We start from the raw sequence: 19,407 nt of genomic DNA on the forward strand, positions 1-19,407 counted from the left end.
CATGCTGGTTTTTTATTTTCAAGGGGACCTGGTATTTAAGCAATCAAAGGGCAGTTTGAGGTTGACATGGAAGTTCAAACGAATGTGATTTGCTGCTGCCTGTAAAAGCCAATCTCGTGACAAGAAAAAATCCTTAGGACAAGACTTGGCAGTAAATATCCACATTGCCTGGACCCTGCAAGAAATATCACAGGCTTTGGATGAGCAATGTGCAATTGGCTTGCTTCTGTGGGTAATGCAAACACTTTCCATGTTACACTGGAAGCAGTCATTTTTGTTAACCTGTTCCTTCTTGATTAAGAATGGTCTAGGTTTATACTGAAACAGGAGTCTAATGCAAGACTATTGCATATCATAATGCCACCAGACAGCTTTTAGATGTTGTATCTGTGCAATAGCTGCAAGTCAAAGGTCCTCTGGGTAAAATGCAAGCTCTACTCTTCCATTATTTTTTTATAACAAGTTTTCATAGCACTGCTTATTAGACAGGGGAATGGGGCACCATGCATTATTCTGGCTAATACATAATTGTTTGCTTTAACAGCTTTAATGCGCTGTGGGGGTTAACTAGTATCCCTCGAAACCAAGGTTTGTCTTTGCAAATGCTCATGACAAAGCTGCCTTGAAACAGAGCCCAGAACAGCTATGATTACCTCTGAAGTATGTACTGGCCCTTCCACAAAACCTTGTCTATGTTCATTCATGGTGAAAACTGCAGACTGGCCTAGTTTATGGGGATCTGAAAAGGCTAGGAATAGTTCACATCAAAAAGCACTGTACTATGTCCAGGGCACCCTCTCTCTATTAGGAGCCACAAGCTTTGCCTAGAAATAGTCGGCACACAGTAGCCTTGCTAAATTTGGGTGATATATAAAGCGAGCGAAGTTTGCCCACTGATACTTTTAAAGGAAAGCTTTAAGGGCACTGCTGAATGGAGGTCTGCACTGTTGAACCCCCACTGATGCTCAGCAGTGCACCAGAAGGAAACATTCTAGTTCTCCTACTCAAAATACCAGAGGTCTTTGAGTTCAGTGTGTGAAGATTCAGCTCCTGCGTTAAATGGTCAACAGTAGGAAGAAATTGTATCTTACGGTCACATGCACTGAGAGAAGTCCTTGGCCTGCATCTCTAGCATCAACAGCAAACTCAGTGGGCATGCTGGCAGGAACCCCATGGGAGCTTAGCCCTGGCCCACTCGCCGTCACTTTACTGGCATCGTATGTTGGAAGCACCTTAACTTTGAACGGGCTGTTGAAAGAACAGAGCGACATATTTCAGCACTGAAGATCATGAATGTTTATGTAAGTAGATGCCTCACCGGCATGAACGTTAAACAAAGGTACGAGATTACTGTTGAAGGCCAGACACTGGATTAGTCACTGAACCTTTTTGATGTAGGAGTTAGGGAACCACTCATTACTATATGTACAAACCTACTAGATATTTGGGGAACAGAGTGGGACAGACACCCTTGTTTACACAGGCATTCCCTAGAGATCTTTTGACCCCTGTTTTTAATTGCTGTGTTATTTCGCTGTGCCTTTTAGCGACGGGCTCTTGCATTTTAATGCTTGTGTAACTCGTTTTGGTGCTTTGTAAATCTTCTCGGAAGCCTATTTTGGCATTCAAGCAATAATAGCAGCACATAAATAAACAAGCTGGTCCTTGGCAGAAGCAAACACTGGGCTAGTTACAGAATGTTTGCTAGATTCTACAGTTCAAGGAAATGCACAGCACTTTGTAGCCTCTTCCCCCTCTCTGACAACCACCAGGAGGAACCAAGTCCTCGCTGTAGAAGCATTTCTTTAAAGCCTCTTTACCAAAAGTGCAAAGACTAAGCTCATGAACAACAATGCAACCCACCTCAAATTTGGAGGCCAGCCAACAGCACTGCAGTTTGCACAATAAGCTTTGTTTCCTGCACCCCACTCTTACCTGCGAGGAATCTCTTCATCTGCATATTTTACTGCAACTGTGTAGGGGCCTTCTTTCGTAGGTGTGTAGGCTACTGTATGGGTGCCATCACCGTTGTCAACTATATTTACAGGTTCTGCCAAGCCTAAGGAGTAAAAAGACCACATTTCAATTCCTTTGGCCACCTTCTCATCAAAGGCCTCAATGACATACGAGCAATTTTTGCCGCTTTGAGCACCGACACACACACACAATGCTGATTTAAAGCTTTGCAAGAAATCTGCAGAGACATCTGCTTTGTGGTCTGTTCAGATAAGCCAATTTATTCCTATCATTCCCAGTCTGTGACCTCATCAATTAGAGAGAGGTGAAATCACTAGCAGTTCCTTGGCTGGCTCAACTCCAATGGCTGTAAGCTAAGAAACCCCCATCAAATAGGGGTTGGAGTGATTTATTGTTCCAAAATTATACAGCTGGTTAGGTCAGTTATCGGGCACATTTAAATATAAGCTTCCAGAAAAAGGAAGACTTTTTTTTATTTAAACACTACTACTGATTAGGCTCAACATCCGATTCAGTACTGCGTGTTAGTCTGGAATAGTTAGTAACTTTCGTTATAACCCAGGCATGGAGGATAAATTTATTTGGTCTGCATCGATGAGCAAACCAAATCAATTTGCACCTCCCAGATTAATACAAAGATCAGAACAGCTCTCCAAATTTTGCAATACACTTCTCAAAAACAGCAAAATGTGTAAAAAAATTAAACTGCATATTTTAGCATTTAAAAGGTTGAGAAACTGATAAAATATGCATTTTAAAGTATTTATTGTGACAATATGTATTTGAATACAAATGCTCATGCTTTTTTATATAAAAAATGCAGATTAATGTAGAAATGGGATCAAACTGACATATAAATAAACATATGAAAACTGGAGCAGAATGGGGGAAAAATACCCTGCCTTCTTTAGGTTCTACCCCTCAGTGTGACATTGAGAAGTTGAGCGCAGTCAACAAAATTTGGTGCTGCCAAACAAGTGTTATGATCGGCTAGTTCAAGGTAAGAAGAGCTCCAAGGACCTATTCCCAGAAAATCAAGATATGTGGATTTGCACATGCAGCTATTTCACAAGATTAGTTGCAAACGTGATTAGAACTGCCTGCAGTTACAATTTAGATCAAGGACCAAAGTAAGTGTGCATATAAATCAAACAAGGAATTGTTTAGTAAAAAGGATAACTCAGTGGAGAATTAATAGTACAGCGGCAGTTAAGCACAGAAGTTCAATTAAGCTCATTCACAGCAGCGCTTTATACAGTTTAGAGGATTTGCTGGAGGCACAGGTAATTAGTTAGTAAAAGTTCAAACCTGTCTCATTAGATTCACCCTGTGGGTCACCTTTAAAGAACTCTGAAATTGCTTTCAGCGGACTGCGCCATGACTGGGTATCCGGCTCATCAGCTAGAATTAAAAAGCTATTAACTTAGTAATACAAAATCAGAGCTCTGTCAGTTGTCCCTTGAGACATGTTTGCCTTAAAACCAATTATACAAAAGGTGGTTTATTCATGCAACGGCTACGTTAGACCAAGTGCAACCCATTCAGCATAGGTTCACGGTGTGCAGTGTACATGCAATTTAATTCCAAATGCCATTGCCTCCCCTGGGCCTTGGGCTGAGTTGCTTTCACAACTTCAGCGAAGAAAGACTTCTTAAGATGAAGCTGAATTAGATCTGCCAACAGCTGAAACGTACTTGCTCCAAGAAGTATTTTACATACTCAAGAATTCTTGCATAAGTCTGCAGTACTCAGAACACATTAAATAAAAGCCTGTTAGGTCTTCAGTAACTGGAAGAATGAGGTAAGAGAGGGGACCCAACTACAATTTGTGGAGGGGGGGGAGGGTTTCATTCATCTGAGGTTCAATGCATTCGCATTCTGTATCTGACAATGTCAGATAGTTGACACACAAGAGTGCTTAGCATCTAGTAACATCAGAATTGCTTTGGGCTTCTTCCACTAGCCCTCGTCCCACCAGGCTGTTCCTTCTTCCAACCCTTGTTTCCTAGCCACCCCCTCACAGCGCTTTCCTCAGGCCTTCACCTCTGTCCCCTTTCCTCCCTCAATCTTTCTGCATGCTCTTATCAAGGATCAGAGCACTTCACAGAGAAGGCAGCCAGACACTTGCGTCTCACAGGAGTGGATAGGACCAAGGGCAGCTCAATGAACTTGTTGCCAAAGATTTAACCACCTTAACATTTTCTAGTGCATTCACAAATACAAAGTAAGCGGTGGTGTATCTTTAACAGGTTGTAAGCGGCCCTTCAAGGTAGCCAAGAAGTGTTTCAAAACGCAGATCACCCCATTCAGCTGTCAGATGATCCTAGGCCATTTCTCACCACCCTAAGAGTATACAGTACTATTTTTACCTGAGCTACCTTGATTTTTTTAAAAAAAACAAAACCTCCAACATTCATATATTTGCATCAGCATGTACCATTTGTTTTTATTATTTAAATTTATATTCTCACAGCGGCTCACAACAGAACAAAAATGCAAATCAATACATCATGAAAACAATCAAATATTAATACTCCTGTCTGCCGCTTTCTATGCAAGATTTGATTACAATGACTTGTTAGCGGGATTGTTGGTTGAAAAGCATATTGTCCTAGTGCAAGAAGTTTGTTCAGTGACCAGATATGCTCCACTCCAAGTTTCATGTACAGTCGTACCTTGGTTGTCGAACACCCTGGAACTCGTACGTTTTGGCTCCTGAACACCGCAAACCCAGAAGTGATTGTTCTGGTTTGCGAACGTTCTTTTGGAACCCGAACATCTGATGGGGCTTCCACGGCTTCTGATTGGCTGCAGGAGCTTCCTGCAGCCAATCAGAAGCTTCAATTTGGTTTTCGAATGTTTTAGAAGTCGAACAGACTTCTGGAACTGATTCCGTTCAGCTTCCAAACTGTACTCAAACTGCTGTCCTCCCATGTCTGTTTAAACACTAGACTTGCCTTGAAGACTCCCAACTGAGTTATAAAGGAGCACCTTGATTACTGAAGCTCCCAACTTTCTGAAGCACTACAGAGTAATAGCTATATCAGCAGGACCCAAAACTTTGCGCTTCAGAACTGTACACGACGCTACTTTTTCTTAGTACTTCCAACTCAACAACTCCTACCAGTTACCATTCAAGTGCTTCCAAGTGATGACTTCTGCTAATCATACAACTGTAAAACCTCATTTAAAAGCAATATCAAGCGATTGCAGTGGAACACGTTACCTCTGGGTGCCGTTACTGTAACCTCAAGTGGTGCTACCCCAGCTTTACTGGTATCTACAGTAAACGACTGGGGAATTCCGGCACGGACTGCTGTTCCCAGGCCTGGTCCAGAGACTTTCACCTTGTAGGGGTCAACGACATCTTTTACAGGAACCTTAAATGGACTGCCTGCCAACGAAGCAAGTGCTAGCTCAGTACAAAGGGGAATGTAGCAACTTGTGTAAAGGTGTGTCAACAGCCACCCCTAAGCAGCCCAGCTCCTCTCACACTGCTCCCTTAGTCTCCCACTGATGACCAGCCTGATAAAAGTGGGCAACTTAAATCAGATTTATACTGGCTGGACAAGGATTAAATTTTAATTGAAATGGGACTGTATGCAAGGTGAACTTGATGCTCTAATGAGGTGAGAAAAATAAGTTTTGGGGCACTGAAAGTTGGTTCTAGCACCCACCACAAAATCTTTAGATACATTTGGGGTAGAGCTGTGGCTCAGTGGCAGAGCATCAGTTTCGCATGAAAGAAATCCCAGATTCTCAATCTCCGGACAATCCAGGTAGGGCTGGGAGATAACCCCAAACTCAAAACCTGTCTACAGTTAGTGTAGACAACACTGAGCTAGGTGGACTCTGTTTAAGACAAATTTTTATGTAGCGGTCAAAGAGAAGCAGCAGTAGAATATACTACTATTGTGTTATAGGTCAATAAGGATATTTGCTTTATATTCCCAAAAATCTAAAGGCTATGCTATGAGACCCTGGTTCCCACTGGGAATGTTCTTACAAAAGCATGATGTGTTGACTTTTTCAAATGCAACGCACATTAATTATTATACATTACAACATCCTTAAAAAAAAAAATGTGTTCGCCAATATGAAAGTGAGTTCACAGGCTTTTACTTTGAATCCAACCTCAGGATGCAAGCCATCTTACCAGGGATGTGTTCGCCCCCATAAGTTATGTTGACATCATAATCTCCTGGAACGTAAGGAATATATTCTGCACTGCAGCTGCCATCCTTGTTATCTTTACAACTTATTTTGGATTCTGAGGGTCCTTCAACAGTTATTCCAAGGCCGCCAATTCCAGCCCCTCTGCAAGCATTTAAGAAAAGGGGGGGGGACAGTTAACATGTTTCTATTACAGCATTTTAAACTCAAGAGCCCACTTTGCTTTGCATGACTGCAACTAATTGTTCTCTGCTGCATTCTCTCAGAATGACAGTAGCCTACTAGACAGTTGAGAAGAGTAAGAACCTGTAGTGCAGGTAGGTCTACATGTTGATTGATTAATGGTTTCTTCAGTTTAAAGTCCAATTTAGCCTGGGGACTTCTGAAGTCATTGGTGGGGACATTACTTGGCAGGCGTGTGAATCACACAAAGACAGTCTGGGGAAAGTCATCAAGAATCAAAGCAGTGAGTTGAAGGTGTGTGGGCGGGTTTGTAAGGAAGATGACAATGTTTAAGCCTGTGGTAATGTCAAGATCTCTAAGTTGCTTCTTGCTATTTGTACCTAGCCCATGGCACGTCCCTGTCAATCAGCTACTTTGGGAGGAGAGGCAAGGACACCTGCAATTCTACTTCATGCATCTACTGTCAGACCTTCCAACTTTATTTTACAAATACACAGCTTACTCTGCCTGCATTAATGTATCAGAATACAGTCCATCATACTTACCGAGTGACAACAGTGAATGGGTTTGGTTTATTTGTGAAGGCTTCTTGTAGCCCAGCTCCTTCGGCCACCACCCGAGAAGGATGGCATCCTTCTTTAACATCAACCCTGAAAGGGCTGTTTAGTACAGGAACATCATCATAGGTTACTTCAACAGTGTGAGGACCTGCAAGCAGAAGATGAACGTTTACTGGAGAAGTCTCTGAAGCACTGCAAAAGTTACATCACAGGTGTCTGACCATTAGTCTCCACCTTGTTTGAATTATTTTCAGAATGCAAGAGAGTTTAGAACGGCATCCTCCAACTCGGCCCTCCAGATGTTTTGGGACTACAGTTCCCATCATCCCTGACCACTGGTTGTGTTACCTAGGGATGATGGGAGTTGTAGTCCCAAAACAGCTGGAGGGCCGAGTTTGGGGGTGCCTGCTCTAGAACATGTAGTGCCTTCCCCATGTTGTTCAACTACAACTCCCATGAGCACCAGCCAGCAGGACAGTAGCTAGGGGTTGGTGAGGTGGGCCTCCGCCAGGAAAGCAAGCGATGGGTGTGTGTGTGAAAAATTGGCAAAAAATATGTCCATAAATATAAATATTGATTATTGCCTCATAAGAAATTGTTTCAAATTTATGGTGAATTGAACGGGTGGAAGGTGGAGGGTTGCAGGAGAGGTGGAAAGAAGAACTAATTTGCCGGTGGCTAGCGGGCACAATCTGGGTGGTTCTGCCAGGGGCGCAAGATCACCCAGCTATGGCTCTGCCAGCCAGCATTGCCTATGGTCAAGGAAGATGGGAGTTTTAGTCTAGCAGCATCTGGAGGCCATCAAGTTGGCTACCCTTGTCCTGGAGCAAGCCTGCCCTTCGACGTGTGTTAAAATATAGAAAGGTGCCGTTTAGTACGATCTATTTCCTCCCTTATTCTCCCAAAGTCAGTAGCAACTAGCAGACTTTACCTCTTTCATAGGGTGTGAACTCTACTGCATATGTCCCATCGGCATTGTCTTTGATGAGGCAGTCTGTGGAAGCTCCAGAGGGATTTGCAATCTGAGCTTTGATATGGTCTCCGCCAGTCTTGGTCAAGGGTCTAGCATCTACGGTGAAATCGGTGGTCGCTTCACGGAAAACATCTATGAAATAAAGTTGGGAAACAGCTTTGTTTTGGGCAGAACCATATCCAAGAATTCCATGCTTCTGCATGGAAATAGGTTCAGCCACTCTGAGACAACAATGGTACTCAAGAGACCCAAATGGGTATCATGCAAGAATGATCCCAACCAAGCAGTTTCCCGCAAACCTGCTCACCTAAGCCATATTTTGCCAGGGTGCTTTCCTACAGTCTCATGAGTCACCATCAACCCACAGAAATAAGGAAGTGAGCCATGTGATTTGGTAGTGGGAAGGGTGCTTTCCTGGAAAGCACTGTGAACTGCCAGGGGCACATCTAAGCATGTACTGGGATATGCAGGTTAAGAGTCACACGAGTGACAACAAAAGTACAGTGGTACCTCTGGTTACGAACTTCATTCGTTCCGGAGGTCCGTTCTTAACCTGAGGTACCACTTTAGCTAATGGGGACTCCTGCTGCCACCGTGCCGCCAGCGCACAATTTCCGTTCTCATCCTGGGGCAAAGTTATTAACCCGAGGTACTACTTCCAGGTTAGCAGAGTCTGTAACCCGATATGTTTATAACCCGAGGTACCACTGTATAGTGTGTGCACGCACACAAAAGCTTATACCAAGAACAAACTTCGTTGGTCCCTAAGGTGCCACTGGACAATTTTTTTATACAGCTCAAGGGAAGTAGTAGTACCACTCTAGTCTGCCTTAGACAGATGACACTTGGAATTTTGTGTGCAATTCTGGGCGCCACAATTTAAGAAGGATGTTGACAAGCTGGAACATGTGCAGAGGAGGGTAACCAAGATGATCAAGGGTATGGAAAGTAATACTTAAGAGGAACGCTTGAAGGAGCTGAGTATGTTTAGCCTGGAAAAGAGGAGACAGAGGAGATATGATTGCCATCTTCAAATATCTTAAGGGCCGTCACATGGAGGAGGGAGCATGCTTGTTTTCTCCTGCTCTGGAGGGTAGGACTCAAACCAATGACTTCAAGTTGCAAAAAAGGAGATTCCAACTAAACATTCAGAAAAACTTTCTTACAGTAAGAGCTGTTTGGCAGTGGAACAGCCTCCCATGAGAGGTGGTGGACTCTCTTTCCTTGGAGGTTTTTAAACAGAGGTTGGATGGCCAACTGTCATGGATGCTCTAGCTGAGATTCCTGCATTGCAGGGGGTTGGACTAGATGACTCTTGGGTACCTTCCAACTAGATTCTACAAGTGCTACAAACCTAAAGAGAAACTAAGGAAGGCATACCTTTCCCTTCAATTCCTGGCCCAAACACTTTGACTTGACTTGTGTCCACAGCCGGATCAACTTTGACCCGTGCAGGGAAGCTTGGCACTGGTTCTCCGCCATATTTCATCTTGAGTGTGTACATCCCGGCAGAAAGGGGGACGTATGTAACTGCGTAGGTTCCATCCTTGTTATCCTGAACCTCGACATCTGCCTTGGAGCCAGAATCAGACACAGCTTCCATATCCAGAGTCCCAGGCCCAGCTTCTGAGCAGTCTACGTGTAGCAAGCCCGCTTCCCCCACTTTGCCACGTTCAAGCCCAGGGCCTGTGGCGACTACTTTAGAAGCGTCAAACGGCATTTCAACGTCTGCTCTGAAAGGTGAGCCAGGAATATGGACGTCTTCAAAGAGGATGTTCACAAGGTATTCGCCAGGTTTCGTAGGCAAGTAGGAGACTGAGCAAGTGCCGTCCCCATTATCAGAACATTCTATCTTGGCTTCGCACGGGCCTTCGACTGTCAACCCCAGACCACCAGTTCCAGCTCCTTTGGTGTCTATTGTGAATTCAGCAGGCTTTCCAACAAGGCCTCCTTGAAGACCTGGACCATAGGCTCTCACCTGGGAAGGACAGGAAAGTGCTGAATTAAGTATTTAGCCAGGAAGAGATCGGAGCCAGTTCTAGAGTTCTCTTATGTTAGTGGTCTGAAGTCACTAAATAGATGTATAAGAACCAAATAGTATTTCTACTGTTCAAAGGTACTGTTATAACCACTATCACAAGTTATCGTTATCACAAGTCAGCAAGATTTCAAGCTCAACATTTTTTTCTTCAATTTTGAAAACGTAGCGACATTGCACAACAGTTGGCCTAATTAGCATATTGCCGCCAACTTGATTCTCATTAATCTAATCTGTTTTGAAAGCAAGAGAGTTGACCCAATCAGCACAAAGGAAAACAAGAGCTAAAACGGTCCCATGTGATTTATCATTAACTTCTTCAGAAATTGCCAACATTTCTTCAACAGGAACTACGAAAGAAATAGGCCTTTTAATCCTGCCAGCTATTACAAGGCTCAACATGCATTAAAATAACGTAGAAGCTTAGATCGTTACCAAAACACCTGACATTAATGCGTAATCACAGATGATCCAAAATAATTCTGAGTAAATTGTAATGTCTTATATCAACTCATTGCACAATCTAACAATTTTACCAATTTGTAATATATGAGAACGCCAAGAAACAATTAAGATCCATGGCTATTACCGTACATCTTTTGGAACATTTCTGAGTCCATAATGAATTTGAGGGAAATTGAATGGTGGGGGATAAATATCAATAGACTATTTGAAGGGGTAATGAATGGGGATAGCATAAGGGCAATTTGATTTGAAGGAGGATCTGCTGGGAAACTGGGTCAAATTAACTAAGAGGAAGTGCTCTGGGGTAATCTGAGAGGGTGTAAATTAAGTAATTTGGGTGGTTAATAAGTCTAAGTTTCTGTGAAATTTGAATTCAAATTCATGTAAGGTTAGCAAATGCACTTCTATGTCTATGGGCCCATGCCCCAAATTTGCGTCTAAGGGCTTCTGCTAAAAGATAATATTTGTCACACTTTCCAACAGTGTAATGCACATACATCACAACTTGCCAAGCAATGGAAGCATCCAAATCTCACCCATCCATGTAGCAAGGGTTAGAAACAGCCTACCTTGGAAGGATCTGGTGGCAGAGTGGCTTCCACAGCGTAAGGGCTTCCTGGGACTGGATTCCCATCATAATTTACATCAACTAGATAAAGGCCCTCCTCCCGTGGGATATACTTTGCAGTGCTGCACTCTTTGCCTACTACAGGCTCCACAAGACATGGCACGGCTTGCTTGCTGGGGCTGAAGATGTTCACATCGAGTTTGCCCTGTCCACCAGCGCCTTTCGAATCAATTAGAAATTCCTGATCTTTCCCTACTTCAACTCCTTCAGAAAGGAAAGGAGACTCGGTTATGGCATGTTCTCTTTCACAAACCATAGGTCACATTCAGAACAAAATTCATACCGGCTATCAATACAACAACATAGGGAGACTGTATGTACGAAATATGTACAGTTACTATTTCATTTTCCAAGCCAACCCCAGAGTTAACGCCCAAACTCAGTAGAACGGAGACTTGCCCCTGCAGCTCACTGGAACACACTCATTTTGAAACATTCAGGATTTTGCTCTGTGCCAATATTGCCATGAAAGGTGTGATTTTTTAGGGGGGGGATCAACAGAGAGCAATAGGTCACATAATGCAACATGCAGGGTGAGGACTTTTTTTAAAGGTACTCTTTTTTATATAGGCCATTTTCATATTGCCTCACCATAATATTATTGTGCCATGTGAAGTCTAGAATGGAGAAGGTAGTTTAACATTTGGTTAACTGAAGGTCCAGTGCTCACTGATGCAAAACCTCTTTATTGTAGCTCAGTGTATTTCATAGTAGAACACTCCCTTCAGGAGCCTGGTCTTTCAAGTTCTTAAAATTCAAATGCACCTTCTTTAAAAGTCAATCAACTCAAGGAATGGCTTAGAAAAGTGGTAGAGCAGGCATAGGCAAACTCGGCCCTCCAGATGTTTTAGGACTACAACTCCCATCATCCTTAGCTAACAGGACCAGTGGTCAGGGAAGATGGGAGTTGTAGACCCAAAACATCTGGAGGGCTGAGTTTGCCTATGCCTGTAGCAGAGCAAAATTTATCATCTCCACATCTATGTTCCAGGAAGTCATCAAATGGGATCTGGAATGCTACATGATCGCCAACCTAAAATTCTGCATAACCCTCAGTGCATCCATTTTAAAAAATAAAGCATGCTTTGGATCCAACCCATGAGCAGACCTCTGTTCATGGAATGCTGTTTCCTGTTGTCCTGCCTCTCCACTTTACTCCTGGAACCCCAATTCCAAGGAAATACTGCAGGATGTAGCATAGGGGACTGCAGATGGGGAGTAGATGAAAATGGGAACTACCTTCCAAACTATTATCTCACTGTATCCAACCAACATTTTAGCAAGAGCAAACATCATACAGGAAGGTTTGGTGAAGGGTTTAGAACCAGAAGGATTCCTGCTTCCCCATGGTTAATAGGCGGAACTCAGGAAATCTTCAATGCCTTCCTTTTTTTTCTCCTTACCCCACATTTTGGGTATTGAACGGGACTTATCCAAATAAAGTCCTAGGTCAATGCTGACCTTTAAGCTCACAACTTCTTTTATTGCCAATACATGCAGAATTCTCGCTTCGAGTACTTGCCTTAAATGGGCTTTCTTTCCAAAGCAGAGAATGGCCAATTTCAATTTAACAGCGAGAACATATACATACACCCTTCTCCACCCAAAATTCTCAGGTTTGAACAAACTCAGAAGTTCTACACAAGACACAAAACAGTGATATCTGTCAATTCAGGTGTCTACTGACATCTTGACCTCCATTCCAGATACGTTTATTCTGTACACGAGTTAAAAAAAAAAAAAAGCTCACGTTACTTAAGCTACTTACTGTTTTCCAGGCCATTAACTTTAATTTTGCTTAGGTCAAGCGGAGCAGCAACACCTACAGTGAAAGGACTCCTAGGGATGGGATCACCACCATAGCTCACTTGAACATTCATGCTACCCTAGAGAGATTGGACAGATTGGAAAACGTAGTTTTTTATTTCAATATTTGCTACAAGCCAGAAACTACAGCAGCAGAGTCTGACATACAACTGCCCCCTAGTACTTCATCATGCATATCTTCAGACACCAGGAAGCAAAGGCTTATTCCAAACCTCCAGAGTTCTACTTAAAATTGTTCGACAGTATATACAAGCAAAGTTGTAGAGGCAAATAAATAACTGGTAGGAGAAATCCCAATTGGTAGCGGAAGCAAGTTTTGTGCAGATGCAGCCTTGGCATGAAGCTTTTAGAAGTTCTGCATTTAAAGGCTAAAATACTACCATGTTTTTACTAGGATACCAAGATGCTCTGCCCTGTTACAGATGAAATTGTGCCCAGTCATGCCCTATAAGGACCCGTATTTTGCTAGCTTCACTCTTAAGCCTACTGTGTTTCAAACTAATCTATTTTCTACAAATTTCAGCAAAATACAAGTTTTTGAACCAAGGATACTGTAAATCAGTTAATTACAGTTAATCTGCAAGGGCTTAATACTAGGCAAAACATCAGAAATAACATGACGACTACTCTGCAGGTAAAGGTTTCCTGTTTTATCCTTCTTATAGATGTGCAAAAATACTGTTGGGGTCCTCTACAGTTTTATTTTATTTCTATACTGCCCTATAGGGACGCAGGTGGCGCTGTAGTCTAAACCACTGAGCCTAGGGCTTGCCGATCAGAAGATCGGTGGTTTGAATCCCTGTGACGGGGTGAGCTCCCGTTGCTTGGTCCCAGCTCCTGCCAACCTAGCAGTTCAAAAGCACGTGAAAGTGCAAGTAGATAAATAGGTACTGCTCCAGCGGGAAGGTAAACGGCATTTCCATGCACTGCTCTGGTTCACCAGAAGCGGCTTAGTCATGCTGGCTACATGACCTGGAAGCTGTACGCCGGCTCTCTCGGCCAATAAAGCGAGATGAGCACCACAACCCCAGAGTCATTCACGACTGGACTTAACTGTCAGGGGTCCTTTGCCTTTTTATACTGCCCTATACCTGAAGGTCTCAGGGCGGTTCACATTAAAAATCACTTACATAAAATCAAAACAAAAACCAGATTTCCCCCCCCCCCCGGAAAAGAGCCAGCATTTTAAAAAGGGTATAGGATGTCAGGTCAGGCAAAGGCCTGGTTAAAGAGGAATGTTTTTGTCTGGTGCCTAAAGATGTATAGTGAAGGTGCCTGGCGAGCTTCCCTGGGGAGAGCATTCCACAGACAGGAAGCCACTACAGAGAAGGCCCATTCTTGTGTTGCCACCCTCCTGACCTCTACATGGATGTCTACACTGTGTATAATGTGGATATGTACACTCCCAAGTCTGTAACTATCAAATTTATAATCTACAAATAAGAGATACAGGAAGGGCAAAAAAAAAACCTCCAGTAATGAAAATGTATGAAATCTTCAGTTGATAAAACCTTTGTGTATGGCAAAGGGTGGTTTTATATATCAACTCCAATAGTTTAAACCTAACAGACCAAGCCCATTCAAAATCCAACATTCTCTATCTAAGGTGTTTCCAACATCAAAACAGGCCACCCATACGTTGGCTGCAACCTGCTTTCCCCATTTCCCATTCGTCCGTTACAGTCTGAGCTGCACCTATTAACACCACAAGACAGACGGTCTACTTCACTTTTGATTCTGTAAAACAGCTAAATTAGGTGCCAAGAAACGAAGCATTTGCTGCCTAGAAACTGCCATGCATTCGTCTGCAATGTTCCCATATGGGCACAAGATTAATGCATCCAGAATCTTCAGCCTCCCTTTGTTCATTTGCTGTAGAACACTAATAAATTTGAAGGAACAGAGGCTGGCTATAGAGAGGAGACTTTGAAATTCAGATTTTTCAGTTAAGCTAGTTGGGCACGGGCCAGCAAAGCATAGCATGTTAACTCCCTGTGACTAAGGTGCATATAATGCGGCAGTTCTGGAAATTAATCCCTTGGATAAGGCATTTAGGAATGGAAGTTACATTTTCACAGGGCCCGGAGCAGTTTAATGTTTGATAAGTAGTATTTGTCACTGCTATGTTTACAGACTGACAGAGCAAAAGAGCAGACTGCAATGTTTGCTTACTCCACCCCTTATTCACTTTAACCAGCTCGCTCTCCCCTTCCCCCTCCAGAACCTCTATCAACGTTTGCTTCAAAAATGCAATGTACATATGGTGCAGTGTTCAAATATGGCAGTATTTCTCAACAGTGCCACCACCTACTATAATTTTCAACCCCTGACAGAATGCTGGCATTCTGCCAGCGTTCAGTTTCCTGAGTTTATCTCCGCTTCCTTTATCTAAGCTGGGAGCCCATGGGCCAAATATTCTACACTGTACCCAGAAAGCAGCATCACCTGTGAGTTAAGGTCCAGTGTAGTCTTCTCCTAAATGTGCTAGTTTATGACACACAACATGGATAACTTTAAAGGACGATGAGGCTATTCTTGGCCGCTAGCCACATTGGCTAGGTACTGCCTACACTGTCAAAGTCATCATGCTTCTGAATACCAGTTGCTAGAAATCTGAATTGTGGAAAGTGCTGTTGTACTCAAGTCCCATTTGCAGCCACTGTGAGAACAGGATGTTGGACGAAACGGGCCTTTGGCCTGAACCAGCAGGGATGTTCTTGGGACATGCGGTGAACTTTTTATGTGAGGAAGCATTTACAAACAAGGCTCTATGCAAATGGGTAGAAACCACAATTCTACAATTCTGTAAGGAATCAAGCGTAAAATGGCTTAGCTGTCATCTGTGTGTATCTTGGATTTGGTAAGCATAGGAAAAAATTAGTACTTTCTGAGGTGTAAGCAAGCCAGGAACAGTTAACTGGCCTCCAAAGAACACATTCAACAAGCGTCAGCCATATTTTGAAGACAGTCCCTCAAATGCACCCCACCACTTGCAAGCTTGCTGCAAGTTGCTGAAAGATAGTACACAGCACCACTGTTTTCCGAAGTCATAAACTCCAGTTCTATTTACACCAGCCAGTGTCACGAGTGGCATGCCAAAGAGAAAGCTGGCATTGAAGTTTCTGCTACCAAGATCCAACTAAAACAAAAGCCTATAGAACCCAGCTACTCCAAATTATGGACACCTAAAAGTTGCACAAAATACCCAAAGGATCATCTCGGTATAAAAATGAACATGGCTTAGATGAAAGACCACCTGTATCAATGGACCAATACAGATGCCCGGCAGTGCAGAAACCAGGAAGGGATCATAAGAAGAGCAGGATTACACAGCAGTCACTATACTTAAACTACTAGTGGCAAAAATGAAAGTTGCAGCTGGTAACATCATTTTGAACATAAAGTGATAGTTCAGCCAAACCATCCCTGGGAGAGGAGATCACGGTCTCCTCCTCTGGTCCTGCTGCTATCATGCTGCCTGGGGCTAAGCCATGAGACAGAAGAGATCACATTAATACCTCTTATAGGAAATCCTACCTGCTGTACTGGAGTGTATCTTACGGTGTGTGAATAATCATAGTTGTCAATTATGTCCAAATCTTTGACAGCATCTCCCGCCATCGGTCCACTGAACTGAACATCCAGAGGGGCTTTTCCAGCACCTTTTGTGAACACGGTGAAATGTGTTGGCTTCCCATTTTCCACACCTAAGTAGGAGAAAAAGTAGAATTTATCATCACCCCTTAAGGCATATTCAGAAAGAAGGTGTGCCATGCTTTCTTTTTCTTTTAACAGAATGAAGACGCCAGGCTAATACCAAACTGAACTCTTCATGATTAATTATTATTTTTATGTATCAATGGACTGATCTCTCCTAGATGCAGAATTGTACAGGTGAGATCCAACAGTGTTCTAGTGGATTTCCCCTTCCTTTTCCTTCCCACTGCAGTCCCCTAAGGCTAAAGAACACATTTTGGATTTGGATACACGCAGGGAGCTGCGAAGGAGGAGAGGGAAAGGAATTCCCTTCTGCTTAAGTGGGAGTCCATTGCACAAGGAGTATGCGCAATCTGGGTATTGCTCTGTTTTAATATGAAGACAAAGGAAACAAGCAAACAGCTATCATGACAGCCCCCCAAACTTCCACACTCACCAAGTTAAGGTGAACTCTCACCTGTTTTACTTAGTCCAGGCCCTTCAGCCTTCACCTTGCTTGCATCATGTGATGGTTCCACTTTCACTCTGAAAGGGCTTGTAGGGATTTCCTTCAAGACAAAAAAATAAAAATAAATAAAGCTTTGTTGCAATGTAAGTTTTCTTTTCAAGTAAGAAAATACAAAAGAACTAGCTCATGAGACACCCGGGGCATCTTTCCAAAATGTATATCTTCAAACATACACCCGACTATGAAGCTATTGATTTCCTTCTATTTACAAAGAGTACCAAAATAAAATCAACTTTTTGTGGCAGAGATCACCTTAAGTAATCAACTCTGTGTGTACTCCAGAAACCCCAATATTAATCTAATCTTCTGCTCCAGAAGGTCAAAACGCAAATGCTTATCCTGCTTAGAGCACCTTTGGCCTAAATGCACATATCATGGAACATTTCAAGTGGTCATTCAAGCAAATGCCACAGCGCCATACAGAGAGGAAGTGATGCTTTGCATGGTACCTTTTCCGCCATCTGTTTAACAAGCATTCCTATTTCTTGGTGTGTGCCTTTTAGAAGTGCCCTAAATTTTTGTTTAACTGATGCTAAATGAGAAACTTGTAAGGACTCTTGTTTGGAATCAGTTCCGACTACAATCAGCCCTTGGCCACAGAGCAGGAGAACATCAAATTTATTATCCGTTTTTGTATTATCTGTTTCATTTCTAAAGAGCAAGCACTGAATTTCATTTTGCTCTTCAAATATTAGTGACAACTGCAAGGGAGTCAGAAACAACTGCAGAACATGAAATCAAGAGCCCATTAAGTGTTTTTTTATCTGCTACAACCATCTCTATATATTATCAGATACGTTTTTATAATTGCTGTTCTTTGTCATAAACCACCCTGAGGACCTTCAGGTGTGAACCCTTGTGAGATGTAAACAGAGCTTAAAAATAAATCAGTCATACAATAATGTCATACATACAGAAGCTTCAGCTAACCAGAGAGCAATATAAAATGGCATCTCAACTCCCCCCTCCACCATCTTAACTGCATACCTCTCCAGCAAACAGCACTTTGACAGTGTAGCGCCCAGCTGCAGGGGGTGTGTATTTAACTGTGAATGTATCATTAGCATTATGTATGATGCCAAAGTCTATGTCCTGCTCTTCTTCACTCAATACGTGAGCATCACATTTAATGCCCACACTGACATCACCTAGGAAGAAAACAAAAGTATCAATTTGTTAGTAAAATGACTTCACAATTGCTCCCTCGTATCAGTAGTTGTGGCTTAACGCCCAGTATGGAGAACCTTACGGCCTCCAGATGTTATTGAACGTCCAACTCCCAACTACCCCTGGCCATTGGTCATGTTTGCTAAAGCTGATAGGAGTTGCATTTTAGCAACATCTTGAGAGCCCATGGCTCCCCACTCCTGCTTAACATATTTACACAGGCGTAACAGCTTTGTCAGCCACTTCCATTAGCACATTTCTTTCTAGAACAGTTCCACTGGAACAGCAGCAAATAGAGCTTAGGTTAACGGTGTTAGTGATTCTGGTTTTACCTTCTCCTGCCTCTGTGCAGTCTACTGTGAAGTGAGTAGGTTCATTGGCTTTCAGACCAGTTCTCTCCACCCCGGGTCCAATAACTTTCACCTTCTGGGGATGACTGCCTTGCCCAATCTGGACCTAGGGGGGAACATTTCATCAAATTAAAGGAGGAGCCACTTTGATTACACAAGCCCTTCATTTATTACAACATTTGTATGCCACTCCACAAAAGGGAAGGCTTACAGTAAGTATTCGACAATGTGGAGACAAAATAAAATCATGAACAGAGACCTAAATACAAGATAACAAAACCTGAGGCAACCCCAAAATAAAAAATGAATTTAAGAACTGAGAGGACCAGAAAACATGAGTATTTCTGAATCTGCTTTATTTTATGGTCATAACTTTTCCTAATCTCATTTACATCTTTAATGGTGCATTATTAATTATTATTATTATTTCAATTTATATAAATTATCAAAAGATCCTAGGACGGTGCACAACATTAAGAACACATTTCATAGAGCATAATTATAAAAACTTAATAAAAAGCATAATGACAAACAGCATAATAATAAAATAGTCATAACAACAGTTTTCCCCACCCAAGCTTTAACAGGCCATAGATTGTTTAATGGCCAAAGGCTTCGGTAAAGAGGAATATTTTTGCCTGGCACATAAAGATGTGCAACAATGGCACAAAGCGACTGAACTTTTGGTTGCAACAGCGGTGGAGAACATCCAAATCAGACCCACCAGGCTTCTCCATTTGGCCTACAAGACCATTTTGGCCTAAACCACACAGACCTGCCCTATAGCCTCGTATGATGTCGAGGGTGCTTGGGGAATAGGGCTGAAACGGAATTTTCAGGC

The 19,407-nt window shown here is 42.7% G+C and overlaps 1 protein-coding gene across 5 annotated transcripts in view; it reads right to left on the bottom strand.

The window, feature by feature from the left end:
- Nucleotides 1-19,407, bottom strand: part of FLNB (filamin B) — an 83,658-nt gene that overhangs the window by 22,896 nt on the left and 41,355 nt on the right. For 3 of the 5 annotated variants that reach the window (XM_083602825.1, XM_083602823.1, XM_083602827.1), the window contains 14 exons: nucleotides 18,549-18,672; nucleotides 18,037-18,197; nucleotides 16,999-17,089; nucleotides 16,362-16,531; nucleotides 12,766-12,883; nucleotides 10,939-11,201; nucleotides 9,247-9,844; nucleotides 7,825-7,998; nucleotides 6,879-7,041; nucleotides 6,134-6,294; nucleotides 5,204-5,371; nucleotides 3,286-3,378; nucleotides 1,936-2,059; nucleotides 1,092-1,248 (listed from right to left, as the gene is read on the bottom strand). In XM_083602825.1, coding sequence (XP_083458951.1) covers nucleotides 1,092-1,248; nucleotides 1,936-2,059; nucleotides 3,286-3,378; nucleotides 5,204-5,371; nucleotides 6,134-6,294; nucleotides 6,879-7,041; nucleotides 7,825-7,998; nucleotides 9,247-9,844; nucleotides 10,939-11,201; nucleotides 12,766-12,883; nucleotides 16,362-16,531; nucleotides 16,999-17,089; nucleotides 18,037-18,197; nucleotides 18,549-18,672 — 2,565 coding nt within the window. The remainder of the gene's footprint in view (nucleotides 1-1,091; nucleotides 1,249-1,935; nucleotides 2,060-3,285; nucleotides 3,379-5,203; nucleotides 5,372-6,133; nucleotides 6,295-6,878; nucleotides 7,042-7,824; nucleotides 7,999-9,246; nucleotides 9,845-10,938; nucleotides 11,202-12,765; nucleotides 12,884-16,361; nucleotides 16,532-16,998; nucleotides 17,090-18,036; nucleotides 18,198-18,548; nucleotides 18,673-19,407) is intronic. The other 2 variants (XM_083602826.1, XM_083602824.1) reach the window with 1 other exon arrangement.

Source organism: Podarcis filfolensis (assembly GCF_964270895.1).
Source record: "Podarcis filfolensis genome assembly, chromosome: 2".
In the NCBI taxonomy this organism is placed as follows: Eukaryota; Metazoa; Chordata; class Lepidosauria; order Squamata; family Lacertidae; genus Podarcis; species Podarcis filfolensis.